Below are 27,966 nucleotides of genomic sequence, written 5' to 3'. Positions count from 1 at the left end.
CGATGAATGCAAGATTTAGTGACTTTGAAGGTTAATTTATCTAATCTTTGCAATCGAATCCTTATTAACTTGGACAGAGTACTCATTGTTAATCACTTGCATAATTTTCAAAGTAGATTTTCTCGAAAGTAAAACTTCGGTTGAAAAAATGTTATATCAAACGTTTTATTTACTTTTTCACGTAGAATCACATCCTGTCTGCATTTCCACAATTATCGCTCACTTTATACAGATGAATATTAAACACAGAAATAAGTTAGAGGAATAGTTAATCGAAGGAACTGTCAACTTCACGCGATGTTCAAAATGTTACATATTTACTATAAAAATATTTTGCCAATAAAAAATTAATATTTAGTAATAAAACAAATAAAGCAGGAAGTTCTAATATTGACAAAACTTTCATTAAAAATTTCTGATCTGTTCAGAGTTCCAGTGAGTTGTGTTCTTCCAGTTTCGAAAAAGTACTCATGAAGATTCAATCCTTCCTCCGCTCACCTCGTAAATGTAAAACACCCACGAAGCTTAATCCTATTGTTAGAAGAGATCAATAGGAAAGTGGTTTCTTGATTGTACAAGTCCAGGCTTGCTGCCTATTAGTATGCAAGTAGGATCTGTAAGACGTACAAAGAGTCCTCTGTTATGGAAACCGATCTAACAATCCTAAGTAGATTTCTCGCGAGATCTTAGGATACGTCAATTGTCATTGAGAGTGATTCGGCTGGAGAACAGCTTCAGGGAAAATCGAAGTTCTTCCTCTGTCAGACTAAATCTTCCAAGAAATTGCAATCCGTAACAAACCAATTTACTAAAAAACAGCATCGTTCTGTGTCAACACAGTGAAAACTGAAACACATGGTCTTAACAGGGACAGTATAGTATTACTTCGACGATGGAAACAGTAGATCTTTATCTTTTTGCTAAGTGCATTTTCTCTGTGTGCAATTGAAGTTCTTTTTTGGAAAATGAAATCACTGAAGTTTCTCTACTTAAGATAATTGCTTTTGTTATTTTTTGTATAAGGATATTACCGTGTGGCTATTGGAAAGTAAATAATTTAGATGTGTTGCAGTTTATATCCACGCTCAAATATGATCTAAGCTATACTACGACTAATCCATTAGCAATGTGATCAATTGCAACCGTTGCAACCAGTCGAGAGTAAATCCGCAGGATTCCAATTATATGCTGCTGGTCAGATTGGTGATATATTTGTGGTACAACAGTGTGATAATTTTGGACGCATTGTACACATTTAAATTGCATTTGCTAGATGTCAGGAGACAAGAATTAATTCTCTATATTTGGCTTTTCTTAATTAAGTTCATGTTGCATTTGTTAAGATTCGAATGTCGCTTATTTTTTAATGTTCAATCATATTCCAATTTCCAATGATATTTAATTATTTATAAGATCAGCAGGACATTTTCTTTCTTATAATGTTATCAGATAGCTAAGACGAAAATGAAGAAATGTGGGAGGTATTTTGAACATTAATTCGACATTTTATTTTCTGACACTCACGTCTTCTGTGATCAATTATTAATTATATAATCCTTTAATAAAATTGTAGGCATATCTATTGAATGAATACTTCTTCCAGTAAACAAAATTTATTTGAATTTTTAGCTATTCTATTCTAATACTGTAGCCAACAATTAAAAAGATGAAATCAATTTGTCCTGTGTTCTAAGTTTGGACATTTTATAGAAGCTAATTTTCACTTGAGTCTTGCAATGATTTTACTAAGTTACTGTAAAAATGATATGAAAAGGAGCAACAGGTTGTAAAATCCCTAAAAATTACTTTCCTGAACTGTCATGATCACAAATTCGAATTTTTACATCTAATACATACAGTGAAACATGAATTACACTCAAAGGATTAAATAGATTTGTTTAAATTGAAATTTCCAGATATTTTACTGTTTTTATTGAAATCAAGAAAACTAGACTGACGTTAAACATAAAATCTGGGAATGAAGCAAATACAAAAAATATGCCTCACTAATTTTCACAGTTATCGTATGATACAGGAAACAACAGTGTCCATTAAGTGAAACTTCTCTACAGACTCTAACAGAAATCCGTTCCTCGTAGGAGAAGGAATCAAAGCTCACAAACCTTATCTACAATCATAATTTATAAGGCTGCCATTAAGTTCACGTGCAAAACTTCGTGATAGCACCATTATGTATAGAATAAATATGGTACGTAGCTTTCGACGAAAAGAGAAGAAAATATGATCGCCTTATGTCCGCCCCGTGACACTTAATAGTTGCAACTCATAAATATCCTGAAAGTGGTGTTTTCACAGCAACAGACGGTCACGTACTGAATTTACGACTGGACGGTTCTACGGCTAGTAGATTTTCCATCATTGTTAGTTTTCTTAGCTGAAGTAGAGACATTCACGCGCCGCTGCGACAAAGTACACCAAGATACATAGGTTCGTAAGCGCTTGAAGAAAAAATCAATAGAAACTTTCAAGTACATTGTTACCCTTTCCGTTAGTAGAAAATGCTTCAAAGGTATTAACAAAGGAAAAGGTTTACCGATATTAACCTTTTCTATTGAGAGACATTAAAGGAACGATCTGTTAAGTGCATTTGTGATGGTGCTGCACGCTCTAAATTTAACGTCTCACATTGTTTTGGTAACGCTGGAACATAGTGCCTTCAAATAGCATTTTCATTCAGAGGTCAGAGGTGCTCACTTTTATGTTTTTCCACGTTAATTTTGTTCAAAGTTTAGGACTTTACGAGTGTACTTTGTGCCTGATAAATGTATTTTGTAATAATTATTCAATATATATGAATCTGAGGAATTATTCGTGTGATAAATGGGATTAGTCACACATAATGTGAAGTACATGTAAAATATCTCAAATAATGGAAGTTTACATCGAATGTATCAAATTTAATGGGGGAATTATTAGGTTGAATTCAGAGATTAAATTTGATATTAATTTATGTACGAGAAGTTGCAATAATAATTATTATTTCTCTTGCATTGTATTAAGGATTATACTAAAGAGCATTTGGGGATTTTATAGAATAAAGTTTAGACTTTATTTAGTGTGTTTCTACCTAAAGTTAAAGGAAAATCTATTAAAAATTATTAAATTCTGTAGAATAAGTTGTTTTGTATCATGCGGACACTGCACTGTTCCCTTTAAAATCATGAATTATCTAACGAATTTTATTTCAATTATTTTTATAATAATACGAATGTAGAATACAAGGAAATGTTGAAATCATATCGCTTTATATGTAGAACGCGTTCGATCATATGCAGACCTTTTTCCCTTGCTCCTTCATATTTTGCTCCTCTACTTGCAAACTTCATTTTTATGTTTCCAGGGATAAACCTGTTAACTCTGGGTCAGTAGGTATTTATAAAGTAAACTTATAGCAAAATTTTGCGTGTTAACATTAAATGTTTCTTTAACACGTTTTACTGTATATTCTCGCCCGATTACATAATGCGATTTAACAAATGAATAACTTTAATACCTTAATCTTCACATACGGAATATTTAATTCTAATAAAAGTATGTAGAACAGAATTCCTGTTTAATCTTCTTAGGAGTGAAACTTAATATCTCTTTTGTAATAATTTTTTTAACTAATTATTTAAATAACTTTTAAAAAAATTCAATCAGTAAATATACTAAAATTCCACTAAAGCATGGTAGCAAACCACAGAAGCGTCAAAGCGTCAGAAGTGTTACTTGAGTTGGATTACTAAAGTTTGAAATTGAACTAACTTTTAAATAATATCCCTGCCACTCATTACTTATTCAGTTGAATTATTATTCGCATTATCTGTTACTCATTTACTGCATATAAAAAGTATTTTGTTGCATATTAAATAAGACATAACAGTTACAGTTGGAATGGTGTCATTTCCTAATATGGTGGAAGTTATTTTAGTATTAAAATTCAAAATTTCAATTAATTACTTTTAAGATGTCAAAAAAAAAAAAAAAAACGGAAAAAGATAGAAACAGATTATTCGAAAATTTATCAGCAGCAACTTTCACTAAAGTTATTATTCCAGAACCATACAAAATGCTTTCAGTCACGTATTCTTGCAAACACGCGAACACTTATAAGTTAAAATAGCAGTTGCAGTTGTTGTCGATAATATTTGCCGAGTACAAGTCCGTCATACGGAGGAACCCGTTAAATCGAATAAGTTCGCAAATATCCGACACATGCTGCTCTAAACAGATCGACAATAATATGGATCCTTTCTTCCAGCACGTTTCGAAGTCAACTTAAATGAAGAAAGTTGTGTAAACCCGTTGTAACTTTGTTACTCTCCATGATGCAACCAGTCACGTTTCCAAGCTTTTCACCCGTTTCCCCAGCATTCCACGGCTTATCAGTTCGTCCGTTTCACGCGCTGTTATTGGTAGCCGACACAAAAGTAAGTGGCGTTGCGTAAATCGCTCGATCGAGAGGAAGTTAAGTCCCACTTATCTTTCGCCGATGTTTCGAGCTTCCTTCGACGACGATTGTATTCCGCGATCGAGCTCTGAGCCATTGAAATTCGACGTCGACTGGCCGATACGTCCCTACGTCTTTCTTCGTCTGTGTTTTCCACTTACTTCGTCCAGAGGCTGGTATGTCCATAAGATTATTCCCGCAACACGGGTCTAGGTCACGTAGCTGGTTTATGGACTGGCCGCGTGATGCGTTTTCAGGAACAATTTATCAACCGACTTCAGAAAGAAAATAAAAATGAAAACAGCTTCGTAGGGAGTAATAAGGAATATAGAGACGAGAAGAAATATAAATGCGTAATTATGCTACTCGCTCGTAGGATTTTTATTTCAAGTGTTCCTTTGCTTTTTTTGTGTTGTCTTAAGCTATTAATAATAGCTTTTGTTTAAACTGCTACTTAAGTCCCTTGAATTTTGTATTCGTTCGATAAAAATTCTTTAAATTCCTGAAATAACCAAGGGAGCTGCTTAATTAATCCCCTGAGAGCGAATAATGAGCTTGACGTGCAGGACGTATAATAGTTATCGGTGGAGACAAAATCTATGACAGACTCGTTAACATTTTTTGTGAAACATGAATATTCTTATAACTATTATTCATCAGTCTACTTTGAAATTCTATCTTCTCATTTAGTATTTTTTTGAGGAATAGTAAATGTTGAGATAACAACCTTTTTTAAGGAGACAGTTTTACAGAAATTACTGAATTGTTACGATTGACGCAAGTGAAAATTTTTTATTTTCATTTTTGATATCGTTTATTGTCTAATACATAGATTTTTAGATTTACCATAATTTAAAGTTTCATAATGCTACATTTAGGTAATTTTGCAAGTGGAAACTTCTGTTTGGCTTTTTCCAAGAATTTTATCTTTTCGATTTGTGACAGTTTGCTCGCGGAAGTAATTCCTTATTCGTTCTTACCAAATCATCTGTTCCTCTATTTGGTTCACTTTTTAAACATTTTCTTGCTCTTAGCTGTATTTGCTGTAAATTTAGATATTCTTCAATGAAGCATGAATGTCACTTATGATAATATTGACTCAAAAAGTTCTTCTACCAACAAAATAATCTTAAACTGTTGACCCTAAAGATGCACATAAAACATATACATACCTACCACATGCTGCTTTGGTTTTTTGTACAACAGATCGACATAAAATCCTATATTTATTTACAATATATTAGCAAAGTGTAAGTCTATTTATTCTTACGCTTCCCAGCGTTTGTTCTGTAGACAGGAACAGTAATAAGTACATTACTATACTGTGAATGTAATTTATAATTGGCGGAAAACAAGTTAAATGGTTCTGCTGTTAGTATCCACGTGTACACTAGCAGAGAATGTTAACTATACAAAATCCAAGCAAGGCTATTCATCAGGGGTAGATTAGAGGAACCCTGATCATCCACTGGCAGTTAGCTTCCAGTCTCCCTCTACTGCTCGAGAGTCTAAATCCAATTGCCGGGTGACCGAAAGACACTGCCTTTCGCGAGAGTAAACCGGCTCGATTTAGGGAGAATACAGTTTCACCCGTCACAAGGTCTTCTCTAGGTTAGTGCTATTTGCCATTGGGATTTCTAGGAGTAATTGTCCACTTCTACATGCTTGTCCATGCGTAGTATGTGTAATTTACATGTACATATAACAGAATACGATTAAACATTCCTCTGCAATCGGTTCGAAAGTGTCTCGTGTTTAAATTCCTTAATGATGAGGTTCGTATATCATATGTATAGCATATAGGGTGGGTGAAAAATCGTATTACAACTGGCTAGAGTATATTCTATGGAAAAAGACGGAAAAATGTGGTAGATGTTCTGTTTTTTCATTCGAGACTTTATTTTTCAGAAAATCGAATTTGAAGTTTACTACTTTGAGTTTAGTTTATTATTTTACAAGTACTGTAAACTTTATTATAGAGACGTGTCAGGAACTTCGGTGTTTTCGAAGGGTGAGCGATGTTTGGAACGATAATAGAGTCTGACATGCGCCGTAAAGGGCTTGTAAATCATAGGAACTTTCATATTGTTGCTGCGACGTCGATGGCAGATCAAGTATCGGGCCTCTCTTCCGTCAGGTAAAGTTCGCCAAGGATGAAGTGAAAGAGAAGTCCCTCTGAGACTTAGAGTGTATTGGGAATCAACCAATCAGTGTACCATTGGCAAGTGAAGACCTAAAGGTAGGGAAGTCAAGTTTAGAATTAGTAAATTTAATTCTTACATGATACTCTGGGGTTGACTCTACAGATACAGATTTGTGCTATTCTTATAATGCATATACATCTATTCCTACAAACTATATTACATTAATCTCAGTATTTTGTATATTTTTGCATATAATGCGACTCCTACCTTTGCATGTTTAAATTTCCCACAAATGCTGCATAAATGATGCATAAACATCCGCCGTTCAAATATTAACATTTTCCAAAGTCGCCATCAAGTGATCTATAGAGCTCAACAACGTACACATAAAATTTGTCACTTTATAAAACATTGTTCAGGTGCTTTTTCATGAATATCAAATATTTATATCGATACTCTTTTATACTGGTGCTATACATTACTGGAGATTGTAACTATCTAGTGGACGATTTAATACGAGGTTAGTCTACTCTCCATTGTGTTCTTCTCTCCGTAACAAAATTCCCTAATCCACATTTTATTCTCGCAGGAGATTAAAACGCGAGATTCGAAACGTTGCAAGGGAAATTATCGCGTTAAACGGGTCCGTGGATTTTCTCATCGCATCGATTTGCATACAAACGACCTCCAAGTGCCTGAAGTGACGCGATAATAACATTACTCTGGCAAAGAGATTTCGCGGGCGGGCATTTCGGCTTGTAGACCAACCGGCAATTCTGCAATAGGAACATATGTAATTCGTAATCCCAGCCATGTAAATTAATATCTCAACGCGGGACCTCTGTGCCGCGGACTTGCCAGCTTGATACAGCTGCTGAACACATACCAGCCATGTTGCGAATATTGCGACAGCCTGTAGACTTAGATATACATACGTCGAACTTCGTGGCACAGGCGAGCTTTGATACAGTATGAAAGCTCGCGTACTTATCAGAGAGGGAAATCAATACTCTGAAATTACGAATGCTGTGCAATTAGTGAAATTATAGTACGAATCCCTCTAAGAAGCAATTAGCATACCTATAATATTTTAAAGGAAATTGCATCATTAAGAACTGGAAAAACTCTTCATTGACAATAATAATAATATATAATTTTTATTCAAATTATACTTATGGAGTATATTTAGGTTTCATTTATTATTTTCAATAATTATTAAAGTGTTATTTATATTTAAGTATATTAGAAAAATGTAATAAGTTAATAAAGGTGGTAACTGTTAAAATTGTATGTTTAATTTAGTAAATGATTTCAATTTTTTGACCAGCAGTGTGCGCTTAACTCGTTTAATTTTACTCGTGCAATTTTAAGTGTGTGCACGGTGATGACGACATTTCGAAGTCATTCTACTTGCAATTGTATGACCAAAATCAACTGAGATAATTGTACGTAGGTTTAAATAGCCAAAAAGCAATGTTCCTTTCGTGATTTTTACTGTAATGACTATGCGATTTAATTACCACGTTCTATGTTATGGTCGAACTTTGATAGAATTCTGAAAACTAATTTAAGTAATGGTTAAATTAAACATTAAACTGCCCATAATGGCGCGCTATCTTTTATGTTTTTCCAGTTTCAAATTTGTGTTTTTGTGAAACATGAAACATGAAAGTTTCACCTCCAATAAATGTCTTCAAAATTTACTCATGTTACATTATTAACAGAGTTTTGCATTTAAAAATATTAAACACTCTATTATTTCATCGTTCACTTTATCATTCCAGCAAACAAATAAATGAACCTCAGTTTATTAATCTAATTTGTTTTTATTCAGTGGTACATGTATGAAAGTATTTTTAAGACAAGTTTTACAAAACATTTTTTTTCAAAACGCAAAATACGTTGTTCTTACAACAGTGGGAAGATTTGACTAGTTTTCAAAAAATATTAATATTATAATTTAGTAGACAGAGTTCTTAATATATTAAATTACAATCTTGTTGAGTTTGTTGATACAAAAGAATTTCAAGGTATTTGCGTGAAGAAATTTAGCGTAACTAATTCTGGTTTAAAGCTTTAATCAAGGTGGTGAAATAGTTCTCGAGGTACCTTGTATCTTTACTTGGTAAACATGAATTTGAGAAGATCGTTAATTCAAATTTAGTGGAAGACATTTTACAGTTAAAAATCAAATTGTGCAAATTGAAACTTCATATCAACAAAATTTATTTTAAAAAAATGTAAACTATACCATAATTTTATGAAAATGAATCCTGTCTCTAATTATGCATGTATCAGATTATATCACAGACAATGAAAATTTATTTTCTCTTTTGCATAAGTAAAGTATAAGAACATGATGAACACTATTATTATACGTGTTCCATGTATGTATTTTTCCTTATGTTCTGCAATCTTGTTTTATCTTCTATCGATTTGCAACGACCAATGCATAAAAGCTCCATTGCCTCGAAATACTATTGAAAAATTTGTATTACTAATGGGGTGATCTGATACACATATTCTCCTCAACAAACATCAGCAGATTGCTGATACCAACTCAATAACCCCGACACTAAAATACCTTGTAAACACATATAAAATATACTTTTAAATCCTCTTTCATCATCAGTGCATATTATATACGCGAAGAGGAAGTAGAAGAAAAAGTGTTAAATTGTGTAAAACGATAGCGGGCACAGCGCGTAAAAGCCTTTAAAACGCCCTATGCGGTATTAAAGGGGACAGAATGAAAGCACTCCAACCAACTTGCCCCTCCTCGTCGACGCGATCTAATAAAATCATTTTCCCTGCAATTTCCTGAATATTTGCATTAATCCCGCAAATCGACGCCATCGAAGGGTTACGAGCGTGACGTTAAAACGCGATATTTTGTCGCGGATAAATTGACGTATGACACTCTGTTAAATTGAGCGCATGTCGGCTGAGATATACTGGATTCCAACAATCTGTGTGCCGTATCGCGTTGCCCACGCTATATCGACAGATAGGAGGGAAAAACTTGCGCAGCGTTTAAGTGGAAAATGGTAATGCCGAAGGTAGGGCAGGGACGCGGCAGTTTTGGCATTTGTGAACGAACGGGCTGTTGGCTACTCTGCATTGTAAATCAAGATCCTCGCGTCGTTCTCCGCTGGAAACGACGGAGCTCAAGAAAATTTACGCGTTCTCGCCTCGAGTTTCGACATCTGAATCGCAAACGTGTGATCTTCTACATTTTTTTGTCGATTTCTCGCGAACCGAAAATCCTTAATTGGATATGGTAATATATTCCAAACCCATTACAATAATTGCAAACCCATATGTTTTGCCTCCCTCTTTATTAGTGGCTTCTTTTTTAATTATAAGTTTGCAGTTACGTAGTTACAGGATGTTCTGTATTCTTCCATTCATACTTCGACAGTATGTTCTAGGAGCAAAAATGAGACTAAAATGTTATATAATAGAAAGTCTACAAGTGCTTTGTTAATAAGTTATAATAAAAATATGAAATCTAAAAAATCTTTTGATCAGGATAAGACGAGATGAGTAATATTTGTGTTAAGTAACATAAACACGTAGATTAGGATATGTTTAGTGGTTTTATAATATTAAGACTATAGGAGGGTACACTATACACTAAAGCGTAGTGATTACAGTATTATTTTATCTTGCGAACATGTTACAGTGTTGAAAATGCCATGAGTGCTTTTTTCTATGTGTTCACAAGGCAAAACGAAACTGAAATCACTACGTTCGTAGTGCACAGTGTGCCTTCGTACTCAATAGTACACTCAGACTCAATAGACTCAATAGACTCACTTCAGACTCAATAGTACAAAAACAATAAATCTACCCTAATCTACGTGTTTATGTGACGTAACTCAGTATGAAGTTAAAATTTATCAGTATGAAATCCGCATTTGATTTACAGCGAGAAATTGATATGGTTTTAAAATTTAGACACCAGAAACCGGAGAACTGTGATGTTATAATTAAAATAAACAAAACAAGGGGGAGATTATTGATTGCAAACTTTACTGGTTCGTCGGTTCATCGTAAATCAGTGGTTTTCAAACTGTCGAGTACACAGCTCCAGGAGAATGCGGAAACCTTTTTAAGGAAAGGATACCAATGGGAGTATTAAAAAATCGTAAAATGAACTTAATTTTTTGGAAGAAAATACATATTTTTGCATTAAGAGTGTTCTCTACCAAATATTAATTTTTATAAGCACTTAAATATGAAACATAAAGAGGAAAATGGCGATAATAAAAATCATAAGACAAATGCTATACAACATTTGGATTTTAAAGATAGTTTATGATGTTGTATTTTAGGAGGCTCTTATGTTTCATTATAAAACAATTTACAATCATTCTATATGATAACAGATAAATGATCTTTTATGTATAATAATTTCGTATTAATAACTTCATGTTCTTCATAAATATCTTTCACTTTTATTACTGGCTACATTATTTTCTACTAAATTGTTTGAATTGCCAATATATCACTGACACTTTCTTTGTGTTTAAATAGATGTTTTAACATTATGATTAATAATCTTACACACAATCATGTAACCAATCGTTGTCTACATTCAGCTATATTAGTCAGTTTTGTTTCTCTTAATGTTTGATCTCAATCACAATTATTACAATGAAGTAACATTCACGAAAGATAGATGGCGGTTGATAATACATTTTAGCTGGAAAATTAATAATATTAATTACCCAAGCGTTATTTCAATGATTCAAATTTACCGCGAAAAGTTGCGCATTCAATTGCGCATAGATACTATATGCGCAATAGACTAAGCGCAGATGAGCTACTGAATAGTGCGCGGGATCATGTACTAACGAGAAGTATTTTACTTTTGTTGACTTAAAAAGTTCGTAAAATGTTAGTTAATAAACTTATCCGTATCAAGTTTCCTTGTTAAAGTGTAGGAAATTCAATATTTGAAGTTTTCTGTGTATTAACCAAGTGAGTATCAGAACGTCATAACATTTAGGTTAATAAAGTAAGTGAACTATTAGGAAGCAAAAATGTTGCAAATATTTTTAACATTCGTAAAATAAAAACTCATTTTATTGTAATATGTCAATTATCTGTTATCTCAAAAACTTCTTAGAATTTCTTAAAAACTTCTTAATATCGCGTATAAGCAACGTTGAACATAAAAGCTTAGAAATATTTACATTTACATTCTTTATCATACTTTTACGTAAAAATTTTTACATTTGTATCGTTTTTCCAGCATATGCCTCGGTTTTTGAGATTTATCATATTTTGAAGTAATTACTGAAACCGAAACTCGAAGAATATCCACATGAAATCGAGATAGGAGGTTTAAATCATCATTGAGGTAGGTATCCACTTTGTTATGTATCCTCGTATCGTATTATCATTACGTATAATACAATACGGCGCAACGATGTGTGATATTTTCCCGTATGATTGCTGTGTATTCGTATCGAAACAAAGGGTACGAGCTGTCGATACGCGGAAAATAGGATCTTAGTTTCTCTCATGACTGCTTGCAATGAGTACAACGAAACAATACAGTGTCGGTTGTTCACGTTGATTCAGAGAAGTATCATATCATTCGCTTGATATGATGACCAATACCGATAAATCGCTGTTTTATACGTATATTCGTATAAATAGTACAATGCTTGTCCCTCTAACAATCGGTAGGCAAGTATACTGATACGCAGCCATGATAGAACATTAAGATACGCAACAAGTGGATATTTATATTTAGACAGCGAATATTTATGTTAATTTGTATTTTTATAACACACGTAGAGAAAGAAAATTTAAAGAGTTCCCCTTTCTTTGAATATCTTGTATATTTTTACATATTATTATGTATGTAATTGCTTGCTTTCTTGTACACTAAATTTCTTCCACATGTATAAATATTCATAGTAGAACTTTCTAGTACGAAAATCTTTACAAAGATATGTCGAAAATTTTCCATGTTTCTCGAAAGTGGATTGTGTACACAGTCTTTGATCTCTGAACTATAAACTATTGGACGTTAGTCTTTTTTGTGTTACTAAAAAAGTTTAACCTGTAAAGTTGTTCGTGCAACGAGAAAGGGAGTTATCTAAAATGAGTCCCACTGCTGTTTTCTATAGCTCGCTCTGATTTCATATTTACGGCTTTTGCACTACATGAAAGTTATTTTGTATGGAAGAAACTTCAAAGCATTAGTCACGTTTCTGTGAATATTTGCAAACATGATATCTATTTGAAGTTTTACAATTAACAATTTCTTCGTAAATTTCATATTGTAGAAACAACTCTTCCATACTAAAACAAAATCATAAAATCAATATTTCACGTCAATATTGTACAACAATGAGAGCTGTTACGACGTGATGCGACATTCGCCGTATGACTATCTTTGTTTTTCCAGTTGAAAATAACAAAGACAACTACAATTTCGAAATATTACAAGTAAAATATAAATCAATCTGAGAAACAACTTCGTTTTTGAATATAAGTGATCGTGTTAGGGATTCTGTTGATAATGACGCTATCATTAAAATGTGATCGTGTTTGATTTCTCAGATGTGTAGCTACAAAATTTAGAAAAATCAATGATGAGGTTTTTAACAGTTATAATAGTATTGAAACAGTTTCAGTACTATAGGACTTTTTTATTTATATGAATTTTTATAATACAATAGATATATGGTAAGGGTACCAATTATTGTGTGTTGACCAATATTGTACCCACTATTTTATTCTCACATATGACAAGATGTAACACTATGAAAATGAAAATATTTAATTTTATTAAGATAACGTAAGCTAACAAATTTTCTAAGTAAAATTAAACTAAAAAGACTGGAAAACCAAGTAGAATTTTCAGTTTAAATAACTACGTATTGTTTTATGTGAAAATAAAAGCGTGGACAGAGTAATTGATCAGCAGACAGTAATTGGCACTCTTACTGTAGTTTTACTCGCGTATCTCTCTCTGTTTGTTCTATCTCGCTTTTGTGTTCATTTTCTCACTCTCTAATGTTCTCTCTCGTCGCTCGCAATATTCTCTGCTTGTTCACACCTGTTCCTCGCGCTCTTCACGCAACATAGTAAAGGAAGGGTGGTTTCTCCACACATCACTTACCTAGTATATGCGTACACATGCACATACAATGTCTAGAGTCTAGCCACTTAGACCGATGTTAACGACCTCGCACGTAAACATAGCGAAGGCTTACTATAGTTATTGTTTACTTTATTGTATACTTTAATAGTATCGTTTACTTTAAATAAAATATAAAGACAATACAATTTTAGAAGTGAATCTCAGATAAGTATCGTAATCAAATTTTTCAATTTATATGCATTTCGTCTCTAAACCTCTACCTAGAGGTAGATGCTGATTTCTGCAAGTCCTATTTTTTAACTGAGATTGAGTTATCAATTATTGCTTTTCCACTGAGAGGAATTAGATACGATTAACTCCACTTTTTGAGTATTTTAAAATTTGAATGCTAAAATACTTGATTGGTGCTTAACTCTAATGTTTAAGATAAATATAAATATTTTAGTTTCGTGGAGTTAATCAATTTGACGAATAATCAACCCAAATCTTCTAAATGTTTATTCTCTAAATCTATTCGCAACATTCACGAAACTTAGCGATATTGCACTGTTCTATATTCCAATGCGCGTATTCTTTCACGCCTCTTCGAAACGAGGTAATTCGATGATTCCGTGCAATCGCTTCTACCAATATTTGCTCCTTTTTACAGCTTTGCTACGTACCTTTACCGAAATATTGGAAGCCAGGACGTGAGAGATCCGTGCTATCGATACCCGTGCGAAGGCTTATTCGCAGATGTATTCCAGCATTCGTATGCTGAACGGCGCATAAGTCTCGCGGTTGAAATTCCTCGCGGGCTGCCTTTGGGATATTTTACCGATTCCCTAAATATCTCGTGAGAATATATTTTGCGGCAGCCGAAAGTAGGCACGACTAAGAATTACGACGCGTTGTTGCTATGCTTCGAAGGCGTCCAGGAATCTGAGAGTCTAGGTGAATCTATGCTGCCTTGCTATTCGAATTTCAAATCTTAAGATTTCGCGTACCTTCTATCGATATCGTGTCGACTGGCGGTGCACTCCTGACGTCTATCTTTTTAGATATGGAAACATTTGATCCTGTTTGAGTTATTGGCGAATAGTTAGTTGAATCTTTACACTGGAGTTGTTTGTTGCTTTTTTGAAAATGATGTAACGTAAAATAGAATTTAGTAACTAAGGAATTGCCTTTTTATACATACATTTAAGGAGTTGTATAATATTTAGTTAGAAATTTGAAGAAAGATATCTGTTTCGAAAAACGTAGAGACATATAAAAATTACAACCAATTTTTTCTAATAAAGAATATGTTTAATATACAGTCGAATTTTTGAAATTTCGAAGTTTTATTACAATTGGTAATTAAAGGAAATATTGACTGTAATAAGAAGTGTAGATACAGGGTGTTTTTTATTTTGCACATGCTAATAGCTTCGTTATTTCTGCTGATAAGAAAAAATGTGTCAGAGCAGTTTTGATGGATTCAAAGCTGATCCATATTTTTATATTATGATCCATATTTTTTTCTCCAATGGTCTTATTTTCCGAGTTTTGAAGGTCATCATCTTTTTTTTATGTTACTGTACACTTTTTATGACGCAGCTTTATAGTACATATCAATACGAACTCAACGAACTATAATACTATGACCTTTAAATTAAAAATATAGACAAACTCTACACTTTTGGTTTTCTGTAAGCAAGAAATTTGATTATTTTATTGTTACTTTAACTATTTTAAATTTACTGTACAATAAAGGTTCAAAATAGTGTCCATTGTCTTCGAGACATTTTTGAGCAAATTTGAGTTAAATTCTTTCCTTCACGTTTTCTGGCGTTGTAACGTGATTTTCTATTCAAGATCACTTAAAGGTCATGATATCATAGTTCATAAAATATCATAGTTCAGCTATCATAGTTCATAAAGCTGCATCATAAAAAATACATGTTAATGTGCAAAAAAATGAGGACGACTTTCAAAACTCGGAAAAAATGTCTTTGAAAGAAAAAGACATGTTTCGTAATGTTCGTAGCTTCGAACCAAACAAATTTGTCCTGGCACATTTTTTCCTATCAGCAAAAATAATGAACATATTACGACGTGTAAGATAAAAACCACTCTGTATACTTATTGGCCTCTACAAAACTTGCAGTTCAAGCTATGCATGTATGTTATTGAAGTCGTTTAGAGCACTTTCAATATCTACTGATCAAAAACCATCAGACTATAGATAATACTATTTATTCTATAATAGTTGTCAACCAATAAACATGTTTTGTGAAGACAATTTTTATTTAATTTCAACGTACATTTTTTCGTGACAAAAATTCCTCGAGTTGTGTTTCTTTTTCGAGTTTTTAGTTCTAGGAGCCTCGACCCTTACAGATCAAACTACTTGGCTGTATTATCTTCGAAACTTAAATTTGGTGTTCAGGATGGGGAACGGAAGCAATAGATCTCAAGTTCCAATAAAATATGAGTCAGAAATGGGCATGGAAACAGGAAGAACGGTCGGTTCATAATCGGGAATGGACTGTCGAAAATCTAATTCTGAAAAGTAGTTACATGATACAATGAAGGGCAAGAGTTCAATAAAGCTATTATTCAGAAACACCCTCAGTTTTCCTGTATGTAGTTTCGCGTATATAGTTTCTAGAATAAATTACCGATAGAATTCATGATTGTTTCGAGTTTGTCGAATTCAGACATTATCACGGTCTATAAATTCCTTTTTAACCATCGCTTCGTCCAATAGAATCCATACCCAACAAACCGAGCAAATGCAATAACAAAGTATATAAAAATAGTTCTAGGTATTAGTTTCGTCGATCTTTATTATCGATGCCACGATTAATTTCTGAGATGGATTGAAATACCGAACAAAATAATAGTTTGAAGCATTAAGTGAGTAGTACACATGTACATCTCTATAAGATTCACTAATAGAGATCCATTAGTATCGAGTGTTATTAATTCAATGGTTTCCAAAACTATTAGCTAACTCCTCTATTTCATTGATTCTGACGCATAAATTGCGAGTATTGAGAAATTATTCATATTTTGCTTGGCGCGCTCTAGCTAAAGGTGTAAAGTTTCACAGGGATCCCTTAGGACTGAAACAGGTCGTGTCAAGGCAGACTTGGAGCTAAGTTGGCGCAACTCTCTCTCACTGGCGAATATTCATTAAGATCGTACTAATTATGACTAGCAAGGTGTTTAATTAATTAGTATATTCTCTATCACTGTGCAACTTGGAAGAAAAGATTGTCCTATCTCTTTCTTCATAGTCACTATTTTACTATAGGTAGTGTTCTTGATAAGTTCATGGACACGTTGAAAATATTCTTTGTAACGTGATGAATGAAGTCACGCTTTAGCTTAGTATATATAGAATGGCATGTTGTTACTGTACTATTGCGATTTTGTGTTTCAATACTGTGAAGCATCTTAGGAATTTAAGCACTGAAATACTTTTTACTCGAGTCTTACTTAAAGTGTTGATGGAGGATATTATTTTGGTATGTTAACACTGTACTACTTTTACATTCGTGCTAAGTGAAATGAATAATTTGATTTAATTATTAAATTCTTGACATTCATTTTAATGTTGAAATTAGTTATCTGAAACAGAATAATACTGTTTTAATGTATTTCTGTTCATATCTTTGATGAAACAAAAGTTGTCGAAATGAAAGATGACCGACTTTCTATTAACGTTCCGTTACTCAGGTGTCTTCCTTATAGGACTTCGTAATAACTTCGTCCAAAATACCTTACACTTTATCACACTGACTATTTCAATATACATGTTCGTACAGTTTCCCATCCTACAGTTTGTCTATGTAGGACAGGACCTAAATCAGCCTTATAAATAAGTTCATTCTCCATTTGACACATTCTGTGCACCAATTCTATTCCTGCAGAGTACTCACTGTCAATCTTGGATTCCAGTTGTGATTTAAACAATCTACATTTTGTCAGCTCGATTAGTCTAACATTTAATTATATCTAGTGCTGTTTATAGGTGTATGTATGTATATCTCTCTTTAATTCTCAATTACCTTCCTTTATTATAAGTCCCTGGCACTCATCGTACACCACATTTAACAAACTGCAACAGAACTCGAGTTATAACCCATTCCTTCTACATTAAAATTCAGCAGCTCCTAACGGTAGCTAAATTAGTATAATAAGCTGCTTCTGACAAGTTCTAACCAATCAAAGCTTCCTGAATCATTGCATACTAATCTGTCATTGGCTGTACAGTCAACATGGTTAATAAATCGATTATTACCCCAGGAAAACCAGCAAAATGAGTGATCGTGTCAGCTAAACAGCCTACTAGTAGAATACGATATTCCCATCCGGTCCAGGTTCGCTCGTCAAAGGAAGTAGGTTGCACCTGCGAGCAAGCATCGACAAGGGTTCGTGCAGCTCGCAAAGGCACCTATCGCGATCATAAACTATGCTCTCCTGTCGCAAGCTGCTCGCGTTGCGACAACGCGAGGCTATAATAAGTTTCGGTCGTGAATTATGCCAAGGAGCCCCGGGATCTCGGCAATCAACCACAAAGCGGATTACACGGGCGTTAATCTCCCATGTAAACTTCCGCCCCGCGAAGGGCGCAAGGATGCGCGACCACTCAGCCGATAAATATAGTTTCCTCGCGATTTCGTTGCGCGACTAAACGCTCACCCCGTGAGCTTTTTGTTCCCCTGCAGCGATCGAACTCCGTTTCGTCGGCTGCGTCGATGCGTCCGACACGAAGATTTACGGCTGCTTGTTCAATTTTAACCGAGGAAGAAACTTTACACCCTGGCCTCGGGTATTAGATTAAATATCGCTAAGTGTTTCTTTTCTCGCGCGCTGGCTCGCACGTGACCAGCGAGGTACGCGTGCGAGACGGTAGCCAATAATAGAGTTGGCGGTGAAGATGGGGAAGTTGAGTCTTCAGAGAAGGTAGCGGAAAATGGGCGGAAAACCTAGTCTGGCGAAGTCTCGAACGACGAATCAGCAGTTTCTAAGTGCGAGGGAAAACTTCTGAGATGGGACGACATGCGATTAAGAGACGTCTCGTAGTGGAGAGACCTTCTGCAATGTAATTTTAAATGAAACACAGATAATAAGTATTTGTTCATGTTTTCTTTACTTTGGGTGGAAGGTTCAATGTTTTGGTTCTTATATGGTTAAGTGTAACAAACATTTTGATAATCAGGATAGATATACAGTATGTTTGAATTATAGAAATATAAATGTTGGTTTGGCTGGAAACTATTGTCGATAGTCACGAACAGGTTGGCAGAGAAAATAGTAAGTAAATTTCTTTTAACTGGGAAATAAACGTTTAACTGAACAGTGAATATGCAGTTAATCTGCTGATAAATGTTTTTCAATCTTAACGAAAGACCTGTTCAAAAATTCATTCTTCTCTTCTTGCTCACTGCTATCTTCTGGTTTATCTTTATATAAAGATCTTATTAGACCTGTATCTCAAAAGACTCCGTTAACCCCGGGGATCATTCTATTAAAACCATTTATCTGCTCTCTTGGAAGTTCTTTTAGGGTAAGTATTGTACTTTCCCAAAGTTATATGGAGCTCCCAGAGGAGTCTTTCGACGGTCTCCTTTCGTTCATCTTTCTCTCATTTTTCAGCGGCTCTTATCAGTATTAAGTTGAGTTACTAATATCCTACGGATTCTGACTATTATACTTACACAGCTACCATTTGTATCTTGTTCGTCAGTGAAATACTCCCTTTACCTTAATACATGCATTAAGTTTGTGTTATATTAACATTATTCTTCGTGAGAAAAGTTAGACAGTATTCTGTCCATGTACAGAATCATTAAATATTCCTGAAGGCTGTAGTGTAGCCAGTGCGTATCAATTTTCTTGTATGAGGACTATACGATATATGAAGTAAGGTGGTTCGCTATGAGGATGATGTTTTTACTTATCGCATAATTCAGAATCGATTTCATGTATTCGTTCATTCATATCATGGATAATCATTATCTTCTTATGCTGTTAAATGTTCACACAATTACTATATACTTAATTTACCTATTTCGTTTGCATCAAAATAATTTATAATCTATATTTATATTGAATGTATAGTTAACTAATCATGAAATAGTAACAAACTGTAATTATTTAATTACTTCTAACAAATAAATCGTATCCAAACTATAAAAGATATAGTTCAACATATTTCTAAAGTATCTACTATTATTAGTACATGATTTCTGCAAAGACAATTGTTATATCCACAAATGATTAAGCACCGAAACATACTACAGTCTTGCAGTCCGTGTCTGACTATAAGAAGACTAATACTACTGCGTTCTTCGTCTCACTCTCCTACATCTTTCTTCTTATACTGAACCTTACGACTACATGGTCAGATTACTATAATTTTATATCCCTTACATTGTATCTATATAATTATAGGCTATTCACAGAACACTTCATGGTCCACTTCAGCTCCCTATTACCTCTCAAAACATGGAAATTTTGATTACTCATATCTTTGTAGGTATATGATATCTCACGTTACGTGAATATCTACTGATTCATTTCTCATTACACACCTGCAGCCTACAATGTACAATAGTAAAAAAGTGTACAATTATAATTATACACTTTTTCAATTATACAATTCTAATTATATCAATTGTACAATTATAATTATACACTTTTTCAATTATTCAATTATACAAATGTACAATTATAATTATACACTTTTTCCGTTTATACCATTGGTTAGAACAGCAATACATATACACGCATGCAACCAGCATCAACAGAGGCGAATGTGTAAGCATTGATCAGGGAATAAAAAGAGCTTCAAAAAGCCTAGGAACAATAAAAGAGAAGCAGTAATACGAGCGATACGCTCAGGCCATCCTCATTCTATCATATTTACCATCTCCGTATCATAAAGCTAGTATGCTTCATAACATCTGGCATCCAGTGACTGCGGGTCGCTAATGTAGCGATACCCGCGAAATCGTGGTAATTAAATTTCGATTATACAAACGTAGCCAGTATATGCGGCACAGTGACGCATGTGCGCTTCTATCAATGTGTCATCGGCCTTTCGGGAATCATTGACGCGTGTATTTATGTATGAATATTCAGTCAGCCCCAGGAGCGCTCGCGCGCGACCAATCGTCAGTCGCGGATCGGGCACAAACGAACGCGCTGGATTTCAATCTGCGCGCTCTAACAAATATTTATCGGGCGATCCGACGCTAAAATAAATTTCGACACTGCTCGTACGTTTCGCCAGCGCTGTCATAAATCTTTGCTGCCCCCCTCAGAGCATCAAACTTCCGCGAGGCTCGGGTTAACGGCACGCTTCAAGTGCGAATCGACGACTGAAGTGCACGACATGTCGCGTCGAGATCTCCGCCTTTATCGAGTCAACTGCTCGAATACTAGCTATTTTACTGTCACTGCCGACGATTATTTCGCTCGATTCTACAGTATAGAAGATAATTCACCGGTGTTTGTACCCCAGCGACTGACTCTGGTTTAAACGATTATTTAAGGGTTATACTACCCTGGCGGCGCGGCGTCAAGCGAAACGCAATTATACGAATTTATATTTATGAGGGAAGTTATGGAGCTATCTAAGCAGTAAAATTAGTTTCATTACTTTATATGCGGGGGATTTTTCACGCATTCATTTAAGTGCCGCAGTATCTTTTTTGTCGATTTCGTGAAGTAGGTGGAATAAAAATCAAACTGCCAACAGGTAATTCTGATAATAGTAAACACGGAATATATACTCCGTTATCTGTGCATAAAGTGTTGTAGAAAATGTTTGGAAATGACAGGAGTTTTATGGTTCATTTCTTCACCCCCAGTTAGCTTCCAGTTAAAGTTATCTGGAGAGTCAGGTACAGTGAGTCGCACCTATCGATGATCCAATAACAAATTGGTGGGCAATAATAATATTAAGTTGCTACTCCAAAATCGAATTGATGGATTTTTGAAGAATGATAATTTATTAGCTAATATTCGTTATAATTAGCCTAGAGAGTTGCGAATCGATGAGACTCACTGTACCTGAACCTCCAGTTAATTTTAGTCAGAGCTGATGAAATTGGCAGTCAAAGATGAGAATGAGTGTCAGTCGATCTGAAAAATTGATATCCCTCAGAAAAATAGCGACAAAATAATATAAATACTCTTTTTATAGCCTTTTTGTTCACGTAGATACATAGCATAAATTAAATAAGTGAAATAAGATATGTATGTTTCGAATGTAATTGTAAAATCTACATCTTAAACGACTTACTAACTACCTGTGCTTAGTCATATATGTATCTCAAAATAAGATAAGTACAACTCTCTAAAAAAATTTTTTAAATCTTCATCTCTTGCCTTGTGAAATTGATTACTTTTAATTTTAAAGTATCAATTTATCCATTCGCAAACTAATGAAAAAAGTTGATGGATATATTCAATATCGTATTGCGAGTAATTTAGTGAACGAAACAGAGACAAGTGAAACATGATACATAAAATTGTGTGCTCGACAAAATGCGGCGTCGGTTACGCGTTAATGTTAAAAATACGCTGAATTTACGAAAGCATAAATTTTGACGCCTTGTTTTTCGAGCGCAGATTAATCGTGGTTGGTTGACGTGGTACGTGAACAAAACCGCTGTTGCTGTTTTCGACCGTTCGCCGATCCATGTATTTACAAAATTCATATCTCCCGCGACGCTGGAAATTCTATTCCCTCGTCACGAAATAGAAATTAAACTTCGTTACGTGAAATTTCGTTCGTTTTAATCTGAACTTGCGTTAAATCCGGATTAACCAGCGTGTGCTTCGTTATAGCCGTCAAAAATGCGCATCTCTGACGATGTGATTGTCGCTTCACAGTATGACAGATGTACGTTCAATGGTGCCTTTAAATACCTGAATTTCTCAATAGATGGGACGAGAAAATTTATTTTCAATCCTTTTGGAAACAAAACTCTTGCATTGAGTTTTTAAAAAGCTTCATCCAGCAACTGGAGAGTAAAATTAGTGAGCGTTGACCTTATATGTTCTTTTCTAGTAAAAACTAAAAGTGAAGATAATTTTCTCTTTCTTGTATACATAGTATACTAAAGTTAAAAAATAAACAGAAATATAAATTTTTTATGTGAGAAGAATATAGAAATTTAGAATTTGTTTATTGCTTTGTAAAATTATGACTCTTTCAAGTTCATAAATTAGAAAATTATTGACTGTTTTATTTAGAGAGATATATATCTACACTTTTCTGAATTTTTCTAAATTTCTTGAATTGCATGTGTTCTGATTTCCTGTCGTGTATCGAAGAACTTTAATGGAAAAGATCTTCACTTCGCTGCGGAAATTTCGAAACAGCTTTTTCGCTTCTGTAGTCGAAATATCACTGACCTGAATTAAAAGTGCAATCGATGTTTAAGATATTAGGGTACCTCACATCTACATTGCACAAAAACAATTAAGTTAAATAAATTAAAAAAATGGAAAAATCAAGCTGTGATAAAAGATTATTTGCGTGTAAAATAATGACTACCTATAACAGGATAAAGAACTAGTAATAATGATATTAATATGAAACAAAATGTTTCTTATCTTCGTCCACATTTTACATTCAGATTTTTGTTAATTTACACCCTGTATTGTTTAATTGATTAATCTGTATTTGCTATGCATAGATATACTTATATCTGATTAGCAATTTTCATTCATATTTTTTATATATTGTAAACTCATAGTGTGTAACTATACCTTTGCAGCTAATTTGATACTGTCTTTTTGTTAGAAGTCACAATTTTTGTAAAAAAAGTCATCAAGTAACCCACTGATACTCAATGTCCTATTTAGATAATTTCAGTTTCAATTTTTCGTGATAGTTTTAAATAAATTTACAAGTGTCAAATTCATTTATTTATACCTACTATTTGACTTGTAAATACGTTCACAAGCTCCTCCTAATATTGAAATATTTGATTAAAAAAAAAAAGCTTTGAATGAAAAAAAGCGATTTCGTAACGTGACAAACTAACGCTAAAGTTTACATTTCCTGACAACGTATTTACTTGGTATCGCTTCTTTACTTGATGTCCCTTCACAGTGGATACATGCCTCTAAACACACTCATGGATTCTGGGATTTCAATGCAAGGCATATCGGAAATGCGGGCCCAGCCAATATCGCAACACGATATGGTAGTTTGCTAGGAACGGTGCAGTTTGAACTTACCCATTAGCGGCTACTAGCCGGCAATGTGTTTCTAGGCAAACCGTAACGACGAGATCCTCGACTAGTACAGTTTGTCGGAAACAGTCGTCCACTGTAACACACTTCCGGTGATACTGCCATCGGGCATCGAACGGAATTGCCACGGGTACATATCCACTGAACTTTCTTCGTCAACTCAACAATGCGTTCGCAGCTCGAACTTCCTTAAACGCGGAGGCCAATAATTGCGCTGTATTAAGTGCCATCTCTGTTAATATTCCAATGCTCATATATGCAACTACGATTCAAAGAACTTCATATAGAAGATAATGTGGTAAATGTGTTAACACTAGAGGAAGTGCTTGAAATTTTATTCATGAAGTACTTGTGCAATATTTGTTATATGAGAAACATATTTGAAGGCTATATGAATTAATACGTCTAAACCTAACTCGTATACAAGAGGTTTACAATAATTATTGATTTGGTATGTTTTCTATTAAAAACCATTTTTAGTTTAACGTCTGTCTGACCATAGGTAAACCAGTTCCACTTAAATGGTAACTTCTGTTTAATATTAAAAAATAGCTATTTTTTATTTCATGACTTACTGTACAGATAAGTATAAGTGGCCATTTATTACTGAAAAAATCTACTCTTCCCTAAAATTAAACACACGATTTTCTTGATCAAACTTGAATGCAGGACCTCTTCAAAGAATTTTCAATGATGGGCACTTGAAGTAGACCTCGCAGAATAGCCATTTGCAAGAGACTTATGATTAAAGAAGAGTGTTTGGTTTACTAAAAGCAAAGTAATCCTCCCCATTTAACGGTTCATCCTTAAGCATATGGCTAATTCTTCAAACGATGACCAGAGAAACTTCACAGACTTTAATTTCTAAAACGTGAATCACGTTACTTGTTATCTCACACCATCGACAATTTTGTCTGTCTAACTAAAGACTGATTACAGACTGAACAATTCTTCCTTTTATATCTCATGGATAAAAAGACAATCGACATATAAAATTTTGCTAAGTCTGTAATCGATCTTTCGACCGATAAAATTGTTAGTCACCGATTGTCGATCGTGTACTCCTAGGCAAATACAAATCTCTTTTAATCGTGTGAAATTTAATATAGGGTCTAGCATAAATTCGAAACGTTAAACGAAAAGTGAGAATTTGAAAATCTAGATCCCTCGTTTCTAAGTGTGTACTTCCTTCCAACACAATCTTGTAGACTCAGCTTTATTTTTGGAGGAAGACAAAGGTGGTAGAAGAAATGGTCAGTGGGTCGAATGAATTTCCTGTTGCTTTCAGAAGATCATAATCGTCCTCTTCTCATTCTTTTAACTCGTTTAACGTGCTTCTCTTGTATTAAAACCAACTGCTCATATGACCATTACGCGCCGCTCGTGAGACTTTCGTTTCACTGGCGAGGTCCTTTTTTTCGACGATAACGGGAGCAAACGACTTTCTCGGAAACAGTTGGACCGGCCCGTTTCAGTAACAGATTCAATTAAGATATCCGGTCCCTTTGGCAACATTCAAACGAGAAGCGATGCTGTCGTAGCCAGAGGGATCGCGGTCTGAAGCTACAACATGACAATTTCGACGAGGCACCGAGTTTCCTCGGGAAGAAGCACAGTGCTTATAGATTAACATCGTTGCAACCGCCTAGTTACAACGCTTGAAAATTCCCCGCGGAATCTAATAATACTATGGCATTTAGGTCTGCACTATCGAGCACGCTTGTTAAATATGTATATTGGAAATTAAATAAGTAAAACGTGATAGTAACAGGATAAAATCGCGTGTAGAAAAAGCTTGGGATGGAAGATTGAATTTAGATATTCGAAAGAAAACAGATACGTACTTACAGATTGTGCTCTGGCGTGCCCTATGTGAGATCCAGAAACTGACACGCTAGTACCTTTTTGTTACCGATGTAATGGTTGAAGACTGGAATTCTGACGGTTGATTATACTTTCTTACAATTAGTGAAAGAAAAGATGATTTATCCTATTGAAAACAAACTATTTTCATACGGAAAATTATTGGACACTTTTTAGAATGTATAGAACTGATAAAGAATTGTCAGTGTGTATAACAAGTTTTTAATTAATTCTTTTAGTGTAAAACGTGATTTTTTGTATTTATTGTTTGTTAATTAGAAACTGAAATTCGTTTGTAAATCTAGCTCTAAAATAATTTCTAAACACAAAAAGCGTCCAAATATAGAGTTAGGAGCAATATAGTTAAATAAATAAAAGATATTTGTACGGTACAGAAATACAGAAATATAGCTGGAATGGGTAAGGTAAAAATTAATTAAAATTTTTCCACAAATCGGTGTGTACAGAGAAAAATGGTTACTTAAAAATTGTTCAAACTTACATCTGTATTGCAAACTCTGATTCGAATGTAATTTTGTTGTCCTTGATTTAGGTCCTGTTTCGTTACACAGAATGTGAGATGACACAAGATATTCATATCTTTATTGAACAGAATATATTTTTTATATTGTTTACTCTTACCAATCAACGGGTAATTACAGATATCTCTGCTTGCAATCTTTGCCCATATAGGATACAACGTCTTAAAGACGTCTACTTTATGTCTATTTTATGCCTGAATGTCATGACTGAATTTGTATGTCTTAAAAATATTTGACAGAGTACGTCTTAGAGACATTCGAAATTTATGTCCATAAGACGTCTTAAGGATTGACTTACAACTTCAGACGTTCCAGAGGCGTCTTTTGGACATTTTCAAGACTTTACTTGATTTCTTTAAAACATTTTTAAGGCATCTTTGTGTTATGTGAGTGTTAAACCTAAAATCTTCTTTCTTTCATGCTTCCTTGTTCATTTCCAAGTTAAGTCGTAATCGAAAATTGACACTCCAAAACGAATTAACTAAGAATTCCATTACGGTTAATAAAAAACATCAGACTCCAAATGACGATAAAATCCAAAGGATAGAAGCAGGTAATAGCGTCATAGCTGAACGTAACAACCCACCAGCGAAGCCTTTAACGTAACATTGTAGTCGATTCACAAAGGATCCCTTCCTCGCAAATGCTTCCTCGTACACGGGACAACAAAGGCCGATAACCGAACAATACTTACGGCAAATGCCAGCAATGACGACCGATTTTCCCGGCAACGCTTCGAGACTATAGATTCAATTAAGATAGGTGTGCAGTCAGGGGGACACTCCGGCACAGACCACTCAACTGAGAAAAATTTCTGTTCTCAGAGAGGGAGGTCTGGTATGAGGCAGCGACACGCGCGATCGAAGCTCGTATTCGCGCGTCGGCGGCGAGTTCGAGTGTCAGCGGTACGACGCCGCCGGGCGGCGTGGCGCGGGGCGTCGTTCTCTTCGTCGGCGACGGGATGGGGATGAGCACTCTCACGGCTGCGAGGATCCTCTCAGGTCAACGTCATGGAAACACGGGCGAGGAAGCGCAACTCGCCTGGGACAGCTTCCCAGCCGTGGCTCTGGCAAGGGTGAGTCCTCTCTTTCCATCTTCTATTTTCGCTTTCTCCTCCTCCCCTCGCTATCCCTCTGCAACATTCCCTACCTTCTCAATTCCCTTCGACGCTGGCGCCCTTTCTTTTGCATTTCGCCGCTTCCTTTCCAATTTCAACGGCTCCCCTCTTTCCTGCTATCCTTCTGCTTTCTCCTACTTTTCAGTTTTTCGGGAACGCACGAGATTGTGGGAAACTTTTCCCTGGAGAGGCTCCACCTTCATCACCGAAACAAGATTTCCGGAACGTCTGCGTTCGTGATTCGAGATTTGCCTTATTATGTAACCCACTGACTCGATCCTCTGATATCTTGTATCGCCTCCTGATTCGACCCCGCGGAATCGGAGAGGATAGAGTATCAGTACGGATTGTACTGTATTCGATTTCATAGAGAGATTAATAGAAGGGTTTGTCTTGCGGAATGTTAATTCATGATATTCGAGTCTTTATTCGTTTATCGTGGGGCTGGAAGATTAATATGTGAAGTAAGAAAT

At 34.7% G+C, this 27,966-nt stretch overlaps 1 protein-coding gene across 1 annotated transcript in view; it reads left to right on the top strand.

Annotated features, from left to right (window-relative positions):
• Positions 1–27,966, top strand: part of LOC143183370 (alkaline phosphatase) — a 367,206-nt gene that overhangs the window by 32,945 nt on the left and 306,295 nt on the right. Inside the window, exon 2 of the mRNA XM_076384898.1 lies at positions 27,201–27,451. Within this exon, the coding sequence (XP_076241013.1) occupies positions 27,201–27,451 (251 nt within the window). The remainder of the gene's footprint in view (positions 1–27,200; positions 27,452–27,966) is intronic.

The sequence above is a fragment of the Calliopsis andreniformis genome, chromosome 1, assembly GCF_051401765.1.
Source record: "Calliopsis andreniformis isolate RMS-2024a chromosome 1, iyCalAndr_principal, whole genome shotgun sequence".
NCBI lineage: Eukaryota > Metazoa > Arthropoda > Insecta > Hymenoptera > Andrenidae > Calliopsis > Calliopsis andreniformis.
This window is presented reverse-complemented; position numbering and strand designations above follow the sequence as displayed.